Source organism: Puntigrus tetrazona, chromosome 3, assembly GCF_018831695.1.
Source record: "Puntigrus tetrazona isolate hp1 chromosome 3, ASM1883169v1, whole genome shotgun sequence".
Lineage (NCBI taxonomy): Eukaryota > Metazoa > Chordata > Actinopteri > Cypriniformes > Cyprinidae > Puntigrus > Puntigrus tetrazona.
In genome coordinates this window covers 8,071,856-8,091,708 of record NC_056701.1, presented here as the reverse complement: position 1 = coordinate 8,091,708, position 19,853 = coordinate 8,071,856, and the positions used below count along the sequence as shown (strand labels likewise).

The 19,853-nt window shown below is 39.4% G+C and overlaps 1 protein-coding gene, 1 long non-coding RNA gene and 1 pseudogene across 2 annotated transcripts; all 3 read left to right on the top strand.

Annotated features, from left to right (window-relative positions):
- Positions 1–19,853, top strand: part of LOC122331701 — a 111,478-nt pseudogene that overhangs the window by 5,090 nt on the left and 86,535 nt on the right.
- Positions 85–7,340, top strand: LOC122331782 (NACHT, LRR and PYD domains-containing protein 3-like). Its single transcript, XM_043229290.1, has 7 exons — positions 85–1,966; positions 4,438–4,611; positions 5,432–5,605; positions 5,674–5,847; positions 5,931–5,976; position 6,196; positions 6,447–7,340. The coding sequence occupies exons 1-7, from the start codon at positions 108–110 to the stop codon at positions 6,977–6,979; spliced, it is 2,961 nt and encodes a 986-aa protein (XP_043085225.1). The 5' UTR covers positions 85–107; the 3' UTR covers positions 6,980–7,340.
- LOC122331793 lies at positions 12,209–14,835 on the top strand. The gene is made up of 3 exons (XR_006248287.1): positions 12,209–12,749; positions 12,840–13,050; positions 14,561–14,835. It is a non-coding gene; the product is annotated as an uncharacterized LOC122331793 (long non-coding RNA).

Sequence of the window (19,853 nt, the reverse complement as noted above, 5' to 3'; positions counted from 1 at the left end):
CCTTTTGTTTATAGATCTTATTTAATCTGTTTTTTCTTTAGTTATTTCAGCAGAGCAGATCGAGATGGAAGCTTTCAAGAGCTGCCCATGTCTTCTGTCTGAACAACATGAACGTTACAGTGTCTGTGAATAAACATGATCAGCCAGTGAAGGATAAACTACAGAGAGTCAAAGACCAGTTCAAAACCAGCATGAAGAAGAAATATGAGAGATTATTTGAGGGAATGACACTCCAGGGGAATGAAAGCCTCCTGGACAGGATCTACACACAGCTCTACATCATAGAGGGAGAGAGTGAAGGAGTGAATGAAGAACATGAGGTGTTACAGATAGAGAACACAACCAGAATACAAAGCTCACAAGACACTTCAATCCACTGCAATGAAATCTTTAAAGCCTCACCTGAACCAGGATGTGAGGAGAAAGACCAGATCAAGACTGTTCTTACTAAAGGCATTGCTGGAATTGGAAAAACCGTCTCTGTGCAGAAGTTCATTCTGGACTGGGCCGAGGGAAAAGCCAATCAGGATGTCGATTTCATGTTTGTGCTTCCATTTCGAGAGTTGAACTTGATCAGAGATCATCAGTACAGTCTTCACAGACTTCTGCTGGACTTTCATCCTGAACTTCAAAATCTGGACTCAAAGATTTATGAGGAGTGTAAAATTGTGTTCATCTTTGATGGTCTGGATGAAAGCAGAATCCCACTGATGTTTTCAGATTATCAGAAGGTTTGTGATGTGACTGAGACTTCATTGGTGGGTGTGTTGATGTCAAACCTCATAAAAGGAGAGCTGCTTCCCTCTGCTCTCATCTGGATCACCTCCAGACCAGCAGCAGCCAATCAGATCCCTCCCGAGTACATCAACCGTCTGACAGAAATACAGGGGTTCACTGATCCTCAGAAGGAGGAATATTTCCGGAAGAGAATCAGTGACCAGCATCAAGCCAGCAGAATCATCTCACACATTAGAAGAACAAGAAGCCTCCACATCATGTGCCACATCCCTGTCTTCTGCTGGATCTCATCCACTGTGCTTCAGAAGCTCCTGGAAGAAGATCTGAGTGCAGAAATCCCTCAAACTCTGACTGAAATGTACATCCACTTCCTGCTGATTCAGATCAACACGAGGAGCCAGAAGTATGAAGAGAAACATCCAAAGGAACTCCTGCAGTCCAACAGAGAAGTGATTGTGAAACTAGCTGACGTGGCTTTCAGACAGCTGATGAAGGGCAATGTGATGTTTTATGAGGAGGACCTGATTGAGAGCGGTATAGATGTCACTGACGCTTCAGTGTATTCTGGGATTTGCACTGAGATCTTTAAGGAGGAATCTGTGATTCATCAGAGGAAGGTCTACAGCTTCATCCATCTGAGCATTCAGGAGTTTCTTGCTGCTTTTTATCTGTTTTACTGCTATTTAACAAAGAACAAGAAGCCACTGGAGATTTTTCTGCATGGATTTAAATGTAACAGATTTAAAGTCTCGCTGTATAATCTAATAAGATCAGCGGTAAATAAAGCACTCCAGAGTGAGAATGGACACCTGGATCTGTTCCTGCGGTTCTTGCTGGGCGTCACACTGAAGTCCAATCAGAGACTCTTACAGGATCTACTGTCACACACCGAGAACAGATCAGAGAGCATCAAAGAAACCACACAGGACATTAAAGATAAGATCAAAGATGCATATAATAGTTATCATCTCTCAGCTGGTCAATCCATCAATCTGTTCCTCTGTCTACTGGAAGTGAAAGATCAGACTCTGTCCAGAGAGATTCAGGAGTTTGTGAAATCAGACAAACACTCAGAGAAGAAACTCTCTCCTTCTCACTGCTCAGCAATCTCCTACATGCTTCAGATGTCAGATGAGCCTCTGGATGAGTTGGACCTCAAGAAATACAACACATCAGATGAGGGGAGAAGACGACTGATACCAGCTGTGATCAATTGCAGAAAAGCTCAGTAAGTGTTTAATAGTTAACTTAATTAGCCAATTCACCTTTATTTATATAGCACCTTTAACAAATAAGATTGCATCATAAGCACTTAAAAGTGTCAAGTAGGAAAATAAAGTGTCAGTGTAGACAGGATTACATTACATTACATTTTTATTTAACTGCATTTCATGTGCATTATTGATGTAATGGCTCAGCTCAGTTCAGTTTAAATCGAGACTGTGCTATCAAGTTGACAGTATCACTGGACATTACTGATCCACATCTGATCCTGATACGGACTGGATCTGGTGGCTGCAGTGGCCTTGGAATACGAAAGAAACAAGAGACAAATATTAGCATAGATGCCGTTGTTCTTATGATGTAACAAGTAGCCTACATCATGTTATTGGAAGATTTTAATATTAGAAGCGTATTAATGTTACATTTAAGCCAGTTTAAAGAGACGTGTCTTCAATCTAGATTTAAACTGACAGAGTGTGTCTGCCTCCCGAACAGTGTTAGGGAGATTGATCCAGAGTTTAGGTGCTAGATAGGAAGAGGATCTGCCACCCACCAAAGACATGGAGGATTATAAGGGATAAAAGAGTACAGTACAGTACAGAGGTACTAAATCATTCGGGGCTAACTGATGAAGAAGAGTTGACAGAGTAGACATCAATGGTTGAAGTATTCTACATTATTTGGCCTCAGAATTTTTCTGATTTTAGCAGTAAGAAATTACTCATCAGCCATTTTTTTTTATAGTGAGGACATTATAGGAGGACTTTGTTTAACACTGTCAAAGCATCCAGTTGATATGTTGAAGGAAATTGCACAGAATGTGTTTTTGCCAGTTGTCCGTGGCAATTATTGTTTATCCAATTAATCGGGAAAAAAACTATTGTCCAATTAATCGAATATCAAAATAATCATTACACAAAATAAAATGTGGCAATTTTCTAGGCGGATAAAAGTTAACTATAATGTATGGCAGAAGAGCACTTTAGCACAGAAACTCACGAAAAACTCACCCTGTCTCTTCCACAACGTGAGAATCTTACTGCACCAAGGTGCACCCTTGATAAATATGATAAACGAAGGCTGTCTTTCTGCATTCTGTCTGAATCTGTATTGTTAATCCTTTTGATCTTTTATGCTAAAAAAAATAACACAAACTATGAGAATTTAAAACAAAAATCAATATCAGAAAAAGTTTTTTTTTTTTTTTGTTGGACACAAATATTGGCATTTACATACAGTATCTCCTTCATTTTCATAGGTTAGAAGTTAACTTATATGTTAAAAATATGTTAACTTATGCTAGGCCAACTGCCACGGTTACACCATAATTGTTTTTTTTTTTAGATACAGCATGTCCATTTTATTCTAGTAACAAATATATTCCAGCTGTGTGACTGAACGTACATTTGTGTGATTCCAGGATTTGGTTATCGGTGGTAATTTAGTATCCATAAGTTTAATTGTGGGTCTGGAAATACAGTGGTGTGACTGAGTCCTCTATCGTCCAGAGAGTGTGTGATGATGATGATGATGAGAATTTCTAATTGCAGATCTGAGCTGCTTGGAGAATTCAATTGCATCTTGAAATTATTTTTTTTTCACCAGTGAAAACGAGACGTTAACGAGCAAAAACTAATTTTAAATTACATAAACTATTGTGAAAATCCATTGACATTTTCATCAACAAATAAAAGCGAGATGAAAATGTTAGGGAGGGATGATTTGAGATAAGATTCATTCAGAACGAATCTGCTGCGTGGTTCAGAGGTTAGATGCGTAACTTTCATTCCAACATAGAAACTATTGATCTCTCCTGCAGGACATAAACCAACATATACTTACTGCACGTCTCAAACCCTTCATAAATCTCACTATGTGGGTGTAAGGAAAGAGGAGGCATATGCAGGCATATTAGATGATGCAAAAGAGAACTCAATTTAGTCCGGTTTCTGAGCGCAGACACTGAAGCTTGTACACACTCAATGGAGAAATACACACAAAATGATGTCGAATTGTCCGTTTTGTCAACCATTCACGTAAACATAGTATATTTCGCTTTAAGTGAACGTAAACGGTAGAGAGAACATGTACATTTCATCCGTGAATTTGGTTTTAAAGATATAGCAGCCTAATTCAGTTGCTATTGTCCAAGTCACTGATGTTAATCAAGCAACTGAAGTAAAATCACTCACTGTTCTTGACTGAATCACATGCTTTAGTACTTAGTAGTTCTAAAGATTTATAAAAATGTATTTATATAAATAAATAAATATGTCTGCTTGAAATAAAGAATAATATGGTAAAAAAGTTGTTACAAAGAATGCATAACTAGCCTATAAAACCAGAAGTATTTCACTGAAAAGAAAACCATGTTCTTGTTCTTTATGAGAAGTCTTCCCGAGGACAGAAAGTTGGCAACCCTCTATAAAAGTTTGTTGTTTTGTTATTTCTTACATTTTATTTCATCTCTTCTAGACTTTCTGGCTGTGATCTCTCAGATCAGCATTGTGAAATTGTGTCTTCAGCTCTACAATCACTAAACTGTGTCCTGAGAGAGCTGGATCTGAGTAACAATCACCTGCAGGCCTCTGGTGTAAAGCTGATTTCTGATGGACTGAAGAGTCAAAACTGTCCGCTGCAGATACTCAGGTATTTAAGAAAATTACGGTCAGCTAGTCAAAATATCTGTAGATGACCTGATGGTGTATGTGTCTGTAGATCAGCGAGGGCAACTGGTGGCCCGTGGGCAGCCTGCAGTGTCTTTTAGTATAACCTGCTGGATCATATTAGACTTGGATGATTAATTTTAAAACATTTGAAAATCAAGTCACGTACAGATTGATTTCTATTTATAATGTTAATATTATCCCTAACCAGTAGAGGTTGAAGATAGCCACTCCACGTATATTCATTTCATGGATCATGGATGATCTTTTTACCAAGTTCAAGGGTATACTCGTATGTTTGGATTGTTTTGAAATCAGTTTTTTTATTTCAATTGTTATCACACCACTGCTCAAAAGCAACGTAGACCCCGAGTTTCCTCAACTTTCAAAGGTAAAATGCATTAGTCAACAAAAGCATTTTGCCAAATGCATTTAAAAGTCTACGATTGCTGCAGGATTGGTGTCCAGCCGCTTTGACTGTGTAACGTTTCTACAGTTATGAAAACCGATGGCAGAGAACAAATGAATTAATTTTTTCTGTTGGTCACTAATAAAAAAGGACCTCTGTACATTTTGTTTGTCACAAGTTTACAGACTGTATAATTGACATGTCTACATTGGCTTGTTGGGATAATGTTTCTTTGCACTGACAACAATGTTTTCCTTCTGATTTAACATAACTGCGTAAGTTCATAGTTAATGAAATCTTTGAAAACAAATTACATTAGGAAGTTAAGACGGTGAAAAAGGTGTGAAGATGTGGATTAGTAATCTGGCCCTGTGTTTGCTCTGCTCTTTTTTAGTCTTGCTGGCTGTAATCTCACTGCTCAGTGTTGTGAGAGTTTATCATCAGCTCTACAATCCTCAAACTGTGTCCTGAAAGAGCTGGATCTGAGTAGCAATGACCTGCAGGACTCTTGCGTAAAATTTATTTCTGATGGACTAAAGAGTCGTAACTGTCACCTGGAGATATTGAGGTATTTAAGAACATATAAGTGATTGTTGTGTGTGTGTGTCTGTAGTTGATCTGACTGTGTGTCTGTAGGTTGTCAGGCTGTATGGTGACGGAGCAAGGCTGTGGTTATTTGTCTTCAGCTCTGAGTGAAAACCCCTCACACCTGAGAGAGCTGGATCTGAGCTACAATCATCCAGGAGATTCAGGAGTGCAGCTGCTCAAACACAAACTGGAGGATCCAGACTACAAACTGCAGATACTCAAGTATTTAAAACCTTTTTAGACATACTGAACGTGTGTATGTGTGTGATGCAGATCTACAGTAATGTGTGCTTGTATGTTTATAGTGTGGATCATGGAGGAGAGAACATGATGAGAGCGGGACTACGAAAAGTGTAGGTCTACTGAACACAAACACACACAGATTGTTGTTTTTCTCTTATGAACTTTAATTGTATAATTAAGGGTTAATTCACCCAAAATCTCTCATCCTCATGTCCTTCCAAACCTATAAGACCTTGATTAATCTTTGGAACACAAATTAAGATATTTGTGATGAAATCTAAGAGTTTTTAGACCCTGCATAGATGTAGCAAGAACATCTGTATAAAGTGTTACAGAACTAAAGCAGATTTGACATGACAACACAAGTCTGCTTTAGTTTGAGCTCCAGACGTCTAGGACCAGCACTGCTACAAAGATCTGAATCTCTAGTTGCTGTTCAACAGCTTTCACTACAGTAGTGAGCACATTTGTGAATACTGAGCACATTCTGGACTTTACAAATATAGTCAAAGTTGTAAACCCACACAGACATCTTCACTGTTGTGTAGTTGTTGATATTTCTGTCTTCTTGTGTTCAGATGCCTGTGATCTCACACTGGATCCAAACACAGCAAACCCTCGACTCATTCTCTCTGAGGAGAACAGGAAGATCACATGTGTGAAAGATCATCAGCCGTGTCCTGATCATCCAGACAGATTTGATAACGATCCTCAGGTTCTGTGTGTTGGGAGTCTGACTGGACGCTGTTACTGGGAGACTGAATGGAAGAGACGTGCCGAAATATCAGTGTCATACACAGCTATCAACAGGAAAGGAGGGAGTGAATGTGAGTTTGGATTCAATGACAAGTCCTGGAGTCTGAACTGCTCTGATAAATTCTCTGTCTGTCACAACAAGAACGTCACTGATATACCTGCTGTGTGTTCATCCTCCTCTAGTAGAGCAGGAGTGTATGTGGACGTGTCGGCCGGCTCTCTGTCCTTCTACAGTGTCTCTGACACACACACACTCACACACTTACACACATTTAACACCACATTCACTGAAGCCCTCTGTGCTGGATTTAGAGTTGATTCTGATTGTTCAGTGTCTCTGTGTGATATCAAATGATTTAGAGTCTCTCTGTAAATCCTGATGTTCACATGCACACAAACGTATCAAATCTCACATCGTTACATTTATATTCATTCGTTATTAGTTATTCTTTGTCTTATAAATCTTGGTGAGACAAACATAATGTTCTGAATCTTTAAGAAAGTGGTGAATACGTTATCTTAAGTATTTGTACATTAAAAACCCTGTTAATTTACAGTAAACAACTAGTGGCTAGATTTGCCTGTATAATACAGTGATTCTGCAGTACACTTACTGTTATATGTAACTGTTTATTATTATACACTAAACAGTACTGTACTGTAGAAAATATAAGATGTACAGCATAACACTTTAGGTGTTTGATTGCCATTATAAAGTTTTTTGTATTACTACTATAATCTCAAACTTTATGACTATAACCTCTTCTTCTAAAAAGGCATGATCAGAATTAGCATTTCTATTAGAACTAAAATATATGTAGAGTTACAAATAATCTATAATCCTCTTTGTATCAATTGACGTGTCCATGAAAACTGCAGTTTTAATCGATGCATAATCATGTGATGGATAGCAGTTGAAATGAGGGCTAGATATGTGACGTGTAGAATGAAAGCTTATGACATATGCCATGTCACGTGTGAATGAATGTTCGTGATTTTGATTATGGGATGTAGGAAACATTCTATAAAGTAAAGGACATTGCCGAGATGCTATCTCTAAATGGGATGGAAAGTTTGTTTCGTGTTTTTTGTCATTTGTAATTTATGCACGGAAGAAGAGCCAAACTGGGGGAAAGCCCAAACCAGCTGTTTAAAACCTCAAAGCAAGAAGCTTTCGAGGAGAGAAAAAGAAAAGGAAGAGTTTTTCTCCATCGGAACAGTGCGCACTCCATCACTTGCGCTGCAACAACTCCACAAACCCTCTGTATGGAACGACTGGAAGCTGCCGCAACGTGAATCACTGACCTGCTCCAGCGTTCCTTCAGCAAGAACTCCATTGACCCTCTGCATCTTCAACTCTAGAAACTTCCAAAGCTGAGCAGCCCTACGACGAGAGACTGTCACGATCAAATCACCCTGGGAATCCCAAAGACGTCATCCAAGACGAGCGCCACAACCAATCAGAGAAGCCAGGATTCCCTCAGAGAAGCCAGCAGTCAGTTTCGTTAACGCAGACAAAGTTTCCCTCTCTTAACTCAGTGGTGCAAAGTGGAAAGCTAGGACCTCTGCTTTGATCAATATTTTGATCTTAGAACTAGCAAATAGACTTTGGGCTTCATTAATCAATTCCTTCCCAAACTGTTTGTATGCGTTTGTTCATTCTTAGCTTAGTCATGTTAGTAGAAGTAAAATTCAATAAACTTCAGTTATTAAGAGTCGTTGTCGTGTGTTGTACATATTAAAGTCAAACTCCGCTGGACTGATTAGCCAATAAAGTGTATTCTATAAATTTCAGAAAACCAACTCAAATTATTAATATTCAATTTCCCAAATATCAATTGGAGAGCTAATGCAAATAATAATTCATATTAATAATCAGATGAAAATCTTACAAGCCAGTAATATACAAAGTCCCTATCAAACATCAGATAGATTTTAAAATCTTATTAATTACTTATAAAGCCCTGAATGGTTTAGCTCCTCAATACTTGAGCGAGCTCTTATCACATTATAGTCCTGCACGTCCGCTGCATTCTCAAAACTCTGGCCATTTGATAATACCTAGAATATCAAAATCAACTGCGGGCGGCAGATCCTTTTCCTATCTAGCACCTAAACTCTGGAACAATCTCCCTAACGCTGTTCAGGAGGCAGACACACTCTGCCAGTTTAAATCTAGATTAAAGACACATCTTTTTAACTTAGCCTACACATAACACCCCAACACACTTTTTATTATTCAAATCCGTTAAAGGATTTTTAGGCTGCATTACTTAGCTGATATTAGTCCTGTTTCTTTCACACACACGCACACACACACACACACACACTCTCTATCTGACACAGCTGTCTTTAAAATTAAACAGGAAGTTAAGTGCTGGGCGTCCGGTCAGAGGAGAACTGGTCTCAACTGAGTCTGGTTTCTCCCCAGGTTTTTCTTCTTCATTCTGTATGGATGGGGTTCTGGTTCCTCTGTCTTCTTTGTTGGGGACACTTAACTTCTAGTGATTATCATTGAATTGATTCCAGAGACCGTCTCTGCATTTAATAACAAACTGTTCACTCTCGTCATTATACATCCCTGTCATTGTATTCTTCTACTTTATACTGTATAGTGCTTTGATACAACCTGTGTTGTTAAAAGCGCTATATAAATAAAAATGATTGATTGATCGATTGATTGATTGAGCGTCCCGAACAGCCATCAGCGTCACCCTGGCAACAGACACAGAGCACCTGGATACACCTGGCAACCCAGAGGGGGGAGAATGATCTCTGCATTGACAAGCAGTATCGTCTGTTCTCCCTTTTTGTTTGCATTTCAGACAGCAGCATGTGAACAATCGGCCACCACCCCACCGCATTGATCCACTTCACGTCACTTCTGCACTGGAGAACGAGAGAGCACTGCTACACTACAGACAATCCTCACCTCACATATCATGCTTCATTTCTTGTTGTTTTCTATAAAACCACCCTCCAGGGCACTTATTTTGAGCTCTCTTGCCATGTGTTTCTTCACCCCACCACTATTTATACCCGTGTGACGGGGAGGGGCTCAGGATTAGTTAACCACTTGCCAGAGTTCATTGGCGTTTTCTCTTATCAGAGCTACTAAGGGCTCCAAGCAAGACCCCAGTCTTCACGACATACTCTTAGTGACTGACAGACAGGGAACAGCAGTCATAATTCTGTGGCAAGACGACTGGAATATAGTCAAAATTAAGACATTATTCATTATTTAACCAAAGGTGGTGACTGGAAGAAAGTTATATGGAGATGACTGAAGATAAGTTTAATAGTTTTCAACATTTTTCAAACCCTTTTGTTTTTAAGTCTGAGCAAATATTGCATGGCATTACATTTTTAATTGCCGATCTGTATAAACTTTAGGAGAAAGTGTGGCTGTTTTATTGTGACGGTACTGCTGTTTTGTTCCCACATGGAGTTCACATCCAGTGTTTGTTCTCATCAGGATGCCTTGAGGGTAACATCATCCATTGGGACGTAGGGAATATCTTTTGTCTGTACCATTGAAATTTTGTTTCAAATTCAATTCAAATTCAAATTTTATTTGTCACATACACATACATACATGGTACGACATGCAGTGAAATGTTTTTTACAACCGTCCAGCATCAAAAAAATAGAAAACAGAAAACAGAATTTAAATATATATAAATAAAATATAAAAAATGTATAAAAATATGTATAAAAAGTGTGCAAAGTTTAAAAATATAATGTAAATAAGTGTAGATATAAAATATAAGTGTAAAATGTAAAAGGACTGTGCGAATGACCAGTGCAAAGTGGCTAGTGCAATTGTCCAAAGTAAGTGGCAGTATCTGGGGAAAGAGGGGTGAACATGGGAATCCCGGTGATTAGGTGCTGGGTGTTCTCTGGTTCAGACTCCGAATGGCCTGCGGAAGAAGCTCCTCCTCATTCTCTCTGTGTTTGCCTTCAGGGAACGAGCGCTTTCCTGAACGCAGCAGAGAAAAGAGTCCATTGTTGGGATGGCTGAGGTCTTCCACGATCTTCCTGGCCCTGGTACAGCACCGCTTGTTGTAGATGTGCTGCAGCACAGGGAGCTCAGCTGACCGCACCACCCTCTGAAGAGCTCGCCTGTCCTGCATGGTGCTGTTTCCAAACCAGGAGGTGATGTTTCCTGTCAGGACACTCTCGATGGTGCAGGTGTAAAAGTTCCTGAGCACCTGAGATGGGGAGTCTGAAGTCCCTTGCCGCCTCAGATGGTATAGACGCTGCCGGGCCTTCTTCACCAGGGTGTTGATGTGACAGGACCAAGACAGGTCCTGCGTGATGTGAACACCCAGGTACCGGAAACTGTCCACTCTCTCCACTGGGGTCCCGTCGATCTTGATGGGATGGTAAGAGCGCACCTGCTTCGTGCTGAAGTCCACTATTAACTCTTTGTTTTGCTGACGTTCAGGAGCAGATTGTTCTCCTGACACCATCTCTCCAGGTTGTTGATCTCCTGAAGGTAGGCCATCTCATCGTTGTTAGAGATCAGGCCCACCACGACAGTGTCGCCAGCAAATTTAATGATGGTGGTGGAGTTTGTAGTGGCCACACAGTCATGTGTGTACAGCGAGTACAGCAGGGGCTCAGAACACAACCCTGAGGGCTCCAGTGCTGAGAGTGAGGGAGGATGAGGTGTGTTTTCCCATCCGTGACGGCTTGTGGTCTGTCGGTCAGGAAGTTAGTGATCCAGTGACGCAGGGATGGGCTGAGTCCCAGGACCTCCAACTTCGAGGTGAGCGTGGAGGAACTATGGTGTTGAACGCTGAACTATAGTCCACGAACAGCATTTTCACATAGTTCCCTTTCCTAAAATCCAGGTGGCTTGTGGTTGTGTGGAGGAGGTGTGTGATGGCATCCTCTGTAGACCGGTTTTGGCGGTAAGCAAACTGAAGTGGGTCCAGTGTCTCCGGTAGTGATGCGGTGATGAAGTCTCTGACGAAGTCTCTCGAAGCACTTCATCACTACAGACGTCCAGAGCTACAGGGCGGTAATCATTTAGGCAAGATGGTTGAGGTTTCTTGGCACAGGAACAATGATGGACTGTTTGAAACATGAGGGGACTGTAGACTGTTTCAGGAGAGATTAAATATCTCAGTGAACACCGGTGCTAGCTGGTCAGCACAGGCTCTCAGAACCACGACCTGTGATGCCGTCAGGTCCTGCTGCCTTCCTGGTGTTCACTCTCCTGAATGCCCTCCCCACGTCGTGCTCCGAAATGGTGAACGCGATTTCCTCTCCGGCTCTCTCGGCATGCATGCTGTTCATCATACCGCTAGCGCCGCTAGCGTGATTAGCGTGATTAGCTGCAGCCTCGAAACGAGCATAAAAGGTGTTTAGCTCGTCTACCAGAGAAGCATCCGCGCTCTCCACTCTGGAGTTGGCGTTTTGGATATCTTAATAATTCTTGCTCTGTATTGTGATATGATTTTTGTCATTTCAGTTTAGTTATTGGCCTGTTGATTTGACTTGTCTGACTGTTGTAGCTGTCCTTCCTCTTTACATATGTTTATTGATTTTTTTTCTGGAGGATTGTTAATTGTTTACCCTGTTTAATTTGTGTTTTTTCTCTTTCTCTTTTCTAAAAATAAAGTGATCTTTTGTAATACTGTGCACAAGTCTGTGTCTATTTGCAACTGCATTGTGTGGGGTTTAATTAGCAGGATAACATGACATATTAATGTGAAGAAATGCGTATGAAGCTGCTTTGCCAACCATCCACTGAACACAAAAAACCAAGACTGTAATGAATGTACTGGTCAGCCTCCGGAACAGAAGAGGGCAGTGAAGCAGCAGTAAGATGTGAGTCAACCGCCGAGAGAAAAGATGAAGGCCGCAAGTTAAACCGTGGCTCCTGAGAAAAGAAAAGAAGTTGGATTCAGAGGTATTTGGTTTGTTTATACACATTAAAAGAACAAGAGGAACAAGACTAGATTTAAAAAAGCGATGGATTAATGCGTAGACGTCCCTGTAAACTACTTTCTGAAGTCGAGAGATACATTTCTGTCCAGGAAGGTAAACAACGACAAATTTAATCCGTCACTTTTAGATTAGAAGTCAAACAGTCTAACCGAACACTTGTGACCGAGGTAAGTTAACATATACACGGCTTTGTTTTTTCTGGACCTCGCTGGAAAAACGTTTTTACTACACAGATGAGGCTTTTTTTCTATCCGAAGTGATGCAGAAAACGAGCTACAACCGAGTCCCTCAAAACAAGCTTTTCCTCCGCTGTGTACAAAACACGTCGACCTCGATGCGCTGAGAGAAGAGCAGTTTCACAAACTTAGTTGTAAACATCTGGAGAGGAAGTGCGTTTCGGTTTCGGTTTCGGTTATGCGCACGTGCTACTGAGAGACGTCAGTGAGAAACACACGTGTTTATAAGAAGGTGAGTGATATATAATCAATAGACAATTTAAAATAACAATTTGTGTGGTTAGGGGAATGCAGTAACATGATTTTTGATGAACAATTAAAATGTCTGCCCAGGTAGAAAAAAAAACAAGCACACCATTTCGCGCTATAATTTTGCACTTATATACTAAAAAATGATTCTTTAGTGCTTGTTAAGATCCTCTAAGTGTACTCAACTGTGCTGTTTTGAGACACCATGGATATAAACTAAAATGCGCTTAAAATATATTTAGTTACCACTTGTATCACACTTTAGTGTACTACTGTATGAAGATGGTTTCAAGTGCGCTACAAGTGGTAACTAAATACATTTTTACAAAACAAAAATGGTGTGTTAAAAGTGCATTTAAGTTCATACACTTAGAGGAGTTTATCTTAAGAAGCACTAAAGAGTCATTTTAGTATTAAGTGCAAAATAATTACGTGAAATGGAGCACTTTAGTTAGAAAGTGTAGGTGTTTTTTACCTGGTCCACTGTCTGCTTTTGTCTTAATATAACAGGACCTTCTGTCCCATCATTACCTCCACAGGACACTGTACTTATTCTCTGCTTATTACTGCACTTATTCATTATTCAGATCTGCTGTAAATTTTATTAAATATTGTATGTAAATATGTAAATATTACCTGTTAAACATGAATGACTTGACTTTTTTATTTTACTTTATATAATAAATAAAAATAAAATGCAATTAAAAATGAGCAAGCTTTTGCTTTTCTCATTAAATTAATAGAAAAAATGTAATTGTCATTATTTACTCATGTTGTTTCAAACCTGTATTCATTTCTTTTGCTGAACACAAGATATGAAGATATTTTGAAGAATGTGGGGAAACAAACAGTCTCTGCTTAATTACCTACATTCTTCAAAATAACTTATTTGAACTTAATAAACTAATTCAGGTTTGAAACAACTTGAGAATGATAAATGATTGTATGCAAATATGACAAAATCAGAATAATTTTTTTTTGGTGAACTATTTTAATGTTAATAAACAGAAAGAAATCACTCATGACTTTAATACAGTTGCTTAAAAAAAGTATAATTGATGTAGACGTGTTTTATTTTAGATTTGTTCATTCGGTTTCTTATATTTTACTGCTGAATACTGTACCTGAGAAATAAAGCACTGTTTGTTTTATTTGTAGATATTTGTAATGTATATATTTATTTATTCTTCTTTTCTAATAACAAAAATGACAAAGATTATGATAATAAGATAATGCTTTTTTTTTTTTAAGCTAGAAGTCGTATCTGCAAGTTGTTTCTAGCCTTTAAATGTACTCCATACATTTAAAAATAATACATATATACGTAATTAAAATAAACACACACCCTTTGCAACTTTATTTTGTGTACCTGCCTCTGTATGATGGATTTAGCTAAAGAACTTAGAGTCCTTTGTTCTCTTCTGAAAATATTAAAATAAATAGTATTAAAATGCATGATGTGAATGTGTTTAAACCTATGTGTTTTTCTTCAGGTTTGAAATGCCTGCAGCATGGCTTGCGCTCACCAATCTGCTGAAGAGTACCTCGAAAAAACAGGAAAACACTACTGACTCAAATGAAAACCTTTCTCTGATCATTGATAATCTTTATCAGGAGAATATCTTCTGTGATGATGAGGTCAATGCTCTGAAAGCTGACAGGACTGAGTTTGAACAAGCCAGATGTTTATTAGACATGGTCATTAACAAAGGTGAAGAGGCCAGCTATGAATTTCTCCGGATTCTGGATGTCACTAAGAAGAGGACATTAGATCTGATTTACACTACTGGATCAGCTGCTTTTCCTTCAGAGATGAAGATACAGAGGCCAGCTATTCATTCAGTGAGTAAAAACAGTAAAGAACACTTTGGTAAAATTAACAAATGTAAATGTTTCTGTATTTTTTTTATGCTTTTTTTAGGTACAAAGCCCTGTCACATCTATCAGAAACAGCTCAAGGAGAAAGCAGAAAGTATTCTGAAGAACCAAAGTTTCTGTAAATATTTGGACGACAAGGTACAAGGAAACATACCTCTGCTTTTAAAGACTGACCGTGTCCTGAAAACAAAATGCAAAATAAAATCGAAAAGCAAAAAATTCAAAAGCTACGGCCTAAGAGCTGAGAGCTTATATTCCTAGCGAGGACAAGCTCTATTACCTGAGGATCTCCTGAGATGGCAGGAAAGAGCATCCTCATCACTGGCAAACCTGGAGTAGGAAAGACGTCGGTTGTCCTGGAAATGCTGCGTGTTTGGGCAGAGAAGGAATACAGAGAGATAGACTACATGTTTTACTTTGATGAAAGTGTTTTGGCCCACGGGCGTTTCCAGCCTGGAAGCTCTTGTGTTGATGGGTATTTAAGACCAATGGAAAAAGACAGAAAAGAAGTGTTTGAAGATATGAGGAAAACAATGAGAATGTTGTTATTGTGTTTGATGGTGTGACAGATTTGGAAGAAAAATCCATCTTCTGGAAGATCATGAACAATGATCTCCTGCCTGATGCCAAGATCGTGATCACCTGCAGGTCAGAGGTGGAAGATGATCCAGTTTTTTCTCTGACTGGCCGCCACAAACAGTGTATGTCCAAGCGATTCAGTGAAGAGTCTATCAAAACTTACTACCGGAGTAGATTGAGTCATGATCCTGGTCTTCTAGAAGTTGTTTCTGAAGAATCAAGGGCTGATTAGTCTCAGTCATGTTCCATTGTATGCGTTCATGATTGTAAGCTCAATTAAGTCTAAAAATGGCACTGTATTCAATAATCAACACACAGTCACTGGGATGTACGTCCACATTTTCCGCTTTGCTGCGAAGAAACATGGGAATAAACAAAATAAGCAAATAGATAAATACCTGAAAGAGAAGAAAGATCAGATTCATCTATTGATGGAAAATGCTTTCAATGCAACTATGAAAAAGTGCTTGAACCTTCCAGACATTAGCTGTGATGAGACTTTTTGTCACGCTTTTCTGAAAATGATCACAACAAGAGACTCAACAACATACTGTGCGTTTCTCCACAACACAATGCAGGAATTCTTCTCTGCATTGTGGCTTCTTGAACATCCAGATGAAATCGAGGATGTTCTACAGCTCTGTCAGACCGAGAAGCATAAACATGAGACACGTTCTTCCTTTCTTATGTGGACTTCTGAGTGAACACAACACCAGACTCCTCAAGTGTCTCTTCGCAGAGGATAAGATAAAGAGAACATCTGACTACTTCATTGAGAAGCTTTTAGACACGCTTTCTTCAAGCTCAGAGTGAGAATGAAGATGTTGATCTTCTCTATGTGTGTCTCAGTGCTTGTATGAGCTCCAGTCTCCTAAAGCCTGCTCAATTCTCCTGGAGAAGATAGACCATCGGCTTGATCTAGACGTGGATCTGGATCCTCATCATTGTTGTGCTTTTATCTTACGTTGATCGGTCAATCCAGAGATAAAGAGGTTTATCTGAATCTGAGCACTGTAACGTGACTGATGTAGGAATAGACATGATGCTCAGCTGCTCTCCATACATCAGGTACTAATTAGTCTTACGCTTCTGAGTTACCTTTTAAATGGACGGCTGTACTTAGCAACCATATACCCCTAGAAATATTTCATCATCGTCTATGCAAATAATCTTAAAAAAACTCAGCAAAACAAAAAAGCAATTAGTACTTGGTCTTATGCTTGATTTATTTATTGCAGGTTAAAGACTTGTAAAGATTCACTGGAGCAAATCACCTTCTTTGTAGAATTATTCCATAAATCCTCCCAGTGTGACTGCAAACTATTTGAGGTGAGAGAGACAATACAACCCAGAAGAAATCAATGCTCTGCTGGATCTTTGCTCTCGTGAAGATCTATGAGACTCAAACAGGCAGGAGTTATCTTCCAGCATTACAGTCAATATATTTCAGTCTCCTGATAAATGGATCATAGATCTCTCAGAGAGAGATCTCCATCCTCCTGGAAGTGCTGAAGCTCCAGAAAGAGAAGAAAGCAGTAGAGCTGAGAAGATTTTCAGAGGAAGAGAGAGAAGTGAAGAGTTTCCTTCAGTGTCTGCCCTACATCTCACAGCTGAGGTGAGAACATCTCTGCTCTCTTACATGTTCTTGTGAAATACACACTTGGTCAGAATTGTTGTTTCTCGTTAGTAAGATGTGAGCTTGCTTATTAATTATGGTCTTGGGCACAATTAACAAATTAACATGCTGTACAATCTACAGGAGTTGGACAGTAAAACCGAAAAAGCCTGGTTTTAGACTAAAATAATTCATTAGTATGCTGTAGGGCCTCCTTTGTGGCCAATTCAGCATCGGTTGCAGACAGATACTAGTCCTGCACAGCGCCCAGAGGGATTTGGGCAGTTCTTCTTGGCTCAAATGATGCTGGTGAAGGAAAACGTTTCCTGACTTGATCCTCCAAAACAGCCCAAAGTGTCTGAATAATATTTAGATCTGGTGACTGTGCAGGCCATTGGAGATCTTCAACTTCACTTTCATGTTCATCAAACCACTCCGTCACCAATCTTGCTGTGTGAATTAGTGCATTATCATCCAAATTCATGTCAGGTCACTCAGTCAGGTGCTACAACTCTTATCTAATCTTTCAATAGTACTCCAGTGTCTGCTATTTCTGACATGATATAAAATTAAAACAGAAATGTGAAAGTATTGTTTAAAAGGCACTCAGCCGATATTGACTCCATTAATGTCCTGTATGTAATTGTAACGAAGGGTCAAAGACAATTGGATCCATGTGCGACAAGACTTTAATCGTGGTCAGGCAGGCAGGGTCAAACAGGAGCATTCAGTACAATACAGGGGAGATCAAAGATGTAAACGATAACAGGCAGAAGGTCGGTAGGCAGGCAGAGAACAATCAGAGAACAAATACAATCCAGATCAGCAACAGGGAATCAAACACAGGATGAACGCCTCAGAGTTGCAGCCGAAACTAACAAGACTTTGCGCGCGCAGTGTCCATGAGGACGTTCCTTATATAGGCGTGGTGATGGGGAACACCTGGCAGGGCTAATCTGCCCAAGGCACGGGTTGTGGGAAACTGAGTCCATGATGACTGCAGTACTCAGGTGAGGGCTCTCTCGGTGGCGGTTAGAGAGCCACAGAGGTGCTGTTTGTGACAGTCATAGGACAGAATAAGAGACTATTAATAATCTTTGCCTACAGAAGCATTATATAATATGAAAGGCTTTGAATACAGAGCACACAAAGCGTGTTTGTGCATCCAGTGCCTCAGAAGACTTGAAATATATATTTATAAAACTTTAAACAACAACAACAGAATAATATCTGCACTATATGACTGGCTACCTGATCCCTCAGGAAATGACCGTATCAGAGCCGATATCGATCCATGCATCCCTGTTCAGAACACAAGGAGATACTTTAGATGAAAACCAGGAGGCTTGAGACTGTCGAGCCAAGAGAAATATGAAATATATCACATGGTCATCTGTCATCAGTGCTTCAACCGACAAGAACGGTTTTTCAGCAGAAAGAAAACAAAAATAAGAACTTAATCAATAGCCAGTGTGTGTATGATTTGACTTTTTATATTCACATCACAATTCAGTGCATGCATGTGTATATAAAATTATATTAGGAACAAATACAGGAAAGTTATATATTTATGAAAACTATTTATGTAGATATGATGAATACTACTAATATGTCAGTGTGTCCCATTTTAGATTAACATGAAGTATAATTTAATGACCTGTTTTAAATGTGACATCTATGCTTTTCTGGGTCTCATGAAACGTGTTTTTCTTTGCTTTGAGTTCAGTGTAAGTTTCATACAGTTATCAAAACATCTAGTTCTTATTATTAACATTTAAAGTCGAATTGAACAAATTCTTTAATATCAGCTGAAAACCAGAAACAAAACACAGAGATATCACAGAGCTGATTAAGTATCTGGATTACATCATGCAAAATAAAAAGAAACTGTTTATATTTCTCACTTTGTTCCAGATTCTCTGATCAGACTGGAAAGTAGGAGATTTCTTCTGAGACTCTTCATTAAAGCAGCAGAGATTGGAGATTACGTGACAGGAGAACAGATGCTGAATCTGTTAGTGTCTTTCTGCACCAGCTCTTATACATTATGAATGGACTCACATATTTTATTTATACTCAGATTTCCTGCTGGATCTTTACTTCACGTGAAGATCTATGAGACTCCAAACAGGCAGGAGTTATCTTCCAGCATTACAGCCAGTATTTCAGTCTCCTGATCAATGGATCTTAGATCTCTCAAAGAGAAAGAGCTCCATCCTCCTCAAGTGCTGAAGCTCCTGTAGAAAGAGAAGCAAGCAGTAGATCTGAGAAGATGTTCAGGAGGAAGAGAGAGAAGTGAAGAGTTTCCTTCAGTGTCTGGCCCTACATCTCACAGCTGAGGTGAGAAACATCTCTGCTGCTCTCTTACAGTTCTTGTGAAATATGATTTCTGCAGAATATTATTCAGCCTTGCATTGGTTAGAAAAGATGGAGTTGAGTCTCCAGTATCGTGTGTGGTGCCCATCTAAAAATGAAGACTCAAGTGTGTGTGTGTGTGTGCGTGTGTGTGCGTGTGTGTGTGTGTGCGCGTGTGTGTGAGTGTGTGTGTGAGTGTGTGTTTGTGCGCATGTGCGCTTATGTAAAGTGCACAGATCTGTGTGTGTGTGAGGTGTTTAGCGCATTTATATGTGTGCTGTGGCACTGTGTGATGGAGTGTGTAAATGTAAAATCATTTTAAATTACTTCTAGTAGAACCCAACACTGATTCCTGTCAG

Bases quoted from the DNA above. Each gene is read 5' to 3' on its own strand.
- LOC122331782 (XM_043229290.1), top strand. From the start codon at position 108: ATGAACGTTACAGTGTCTGTGAATAAACATGATCAGCCAGTGAAGGAT. The intron at 1,967-4,437 runs GTAAGTGTTTAA...CATCTCTTCTAG, and splicing joins ATCAATTGCAGAAAAGCTCA to ACTTTCTGGCTGTGATCTCT. The intron at 4,612-5,431 runs GTATTTAAGAAA...GCTCTTTTTTAG, and splicing joins TGTCCGCTGCAGATACTCAG to TCTTGCTGGCTGTAATCTCA.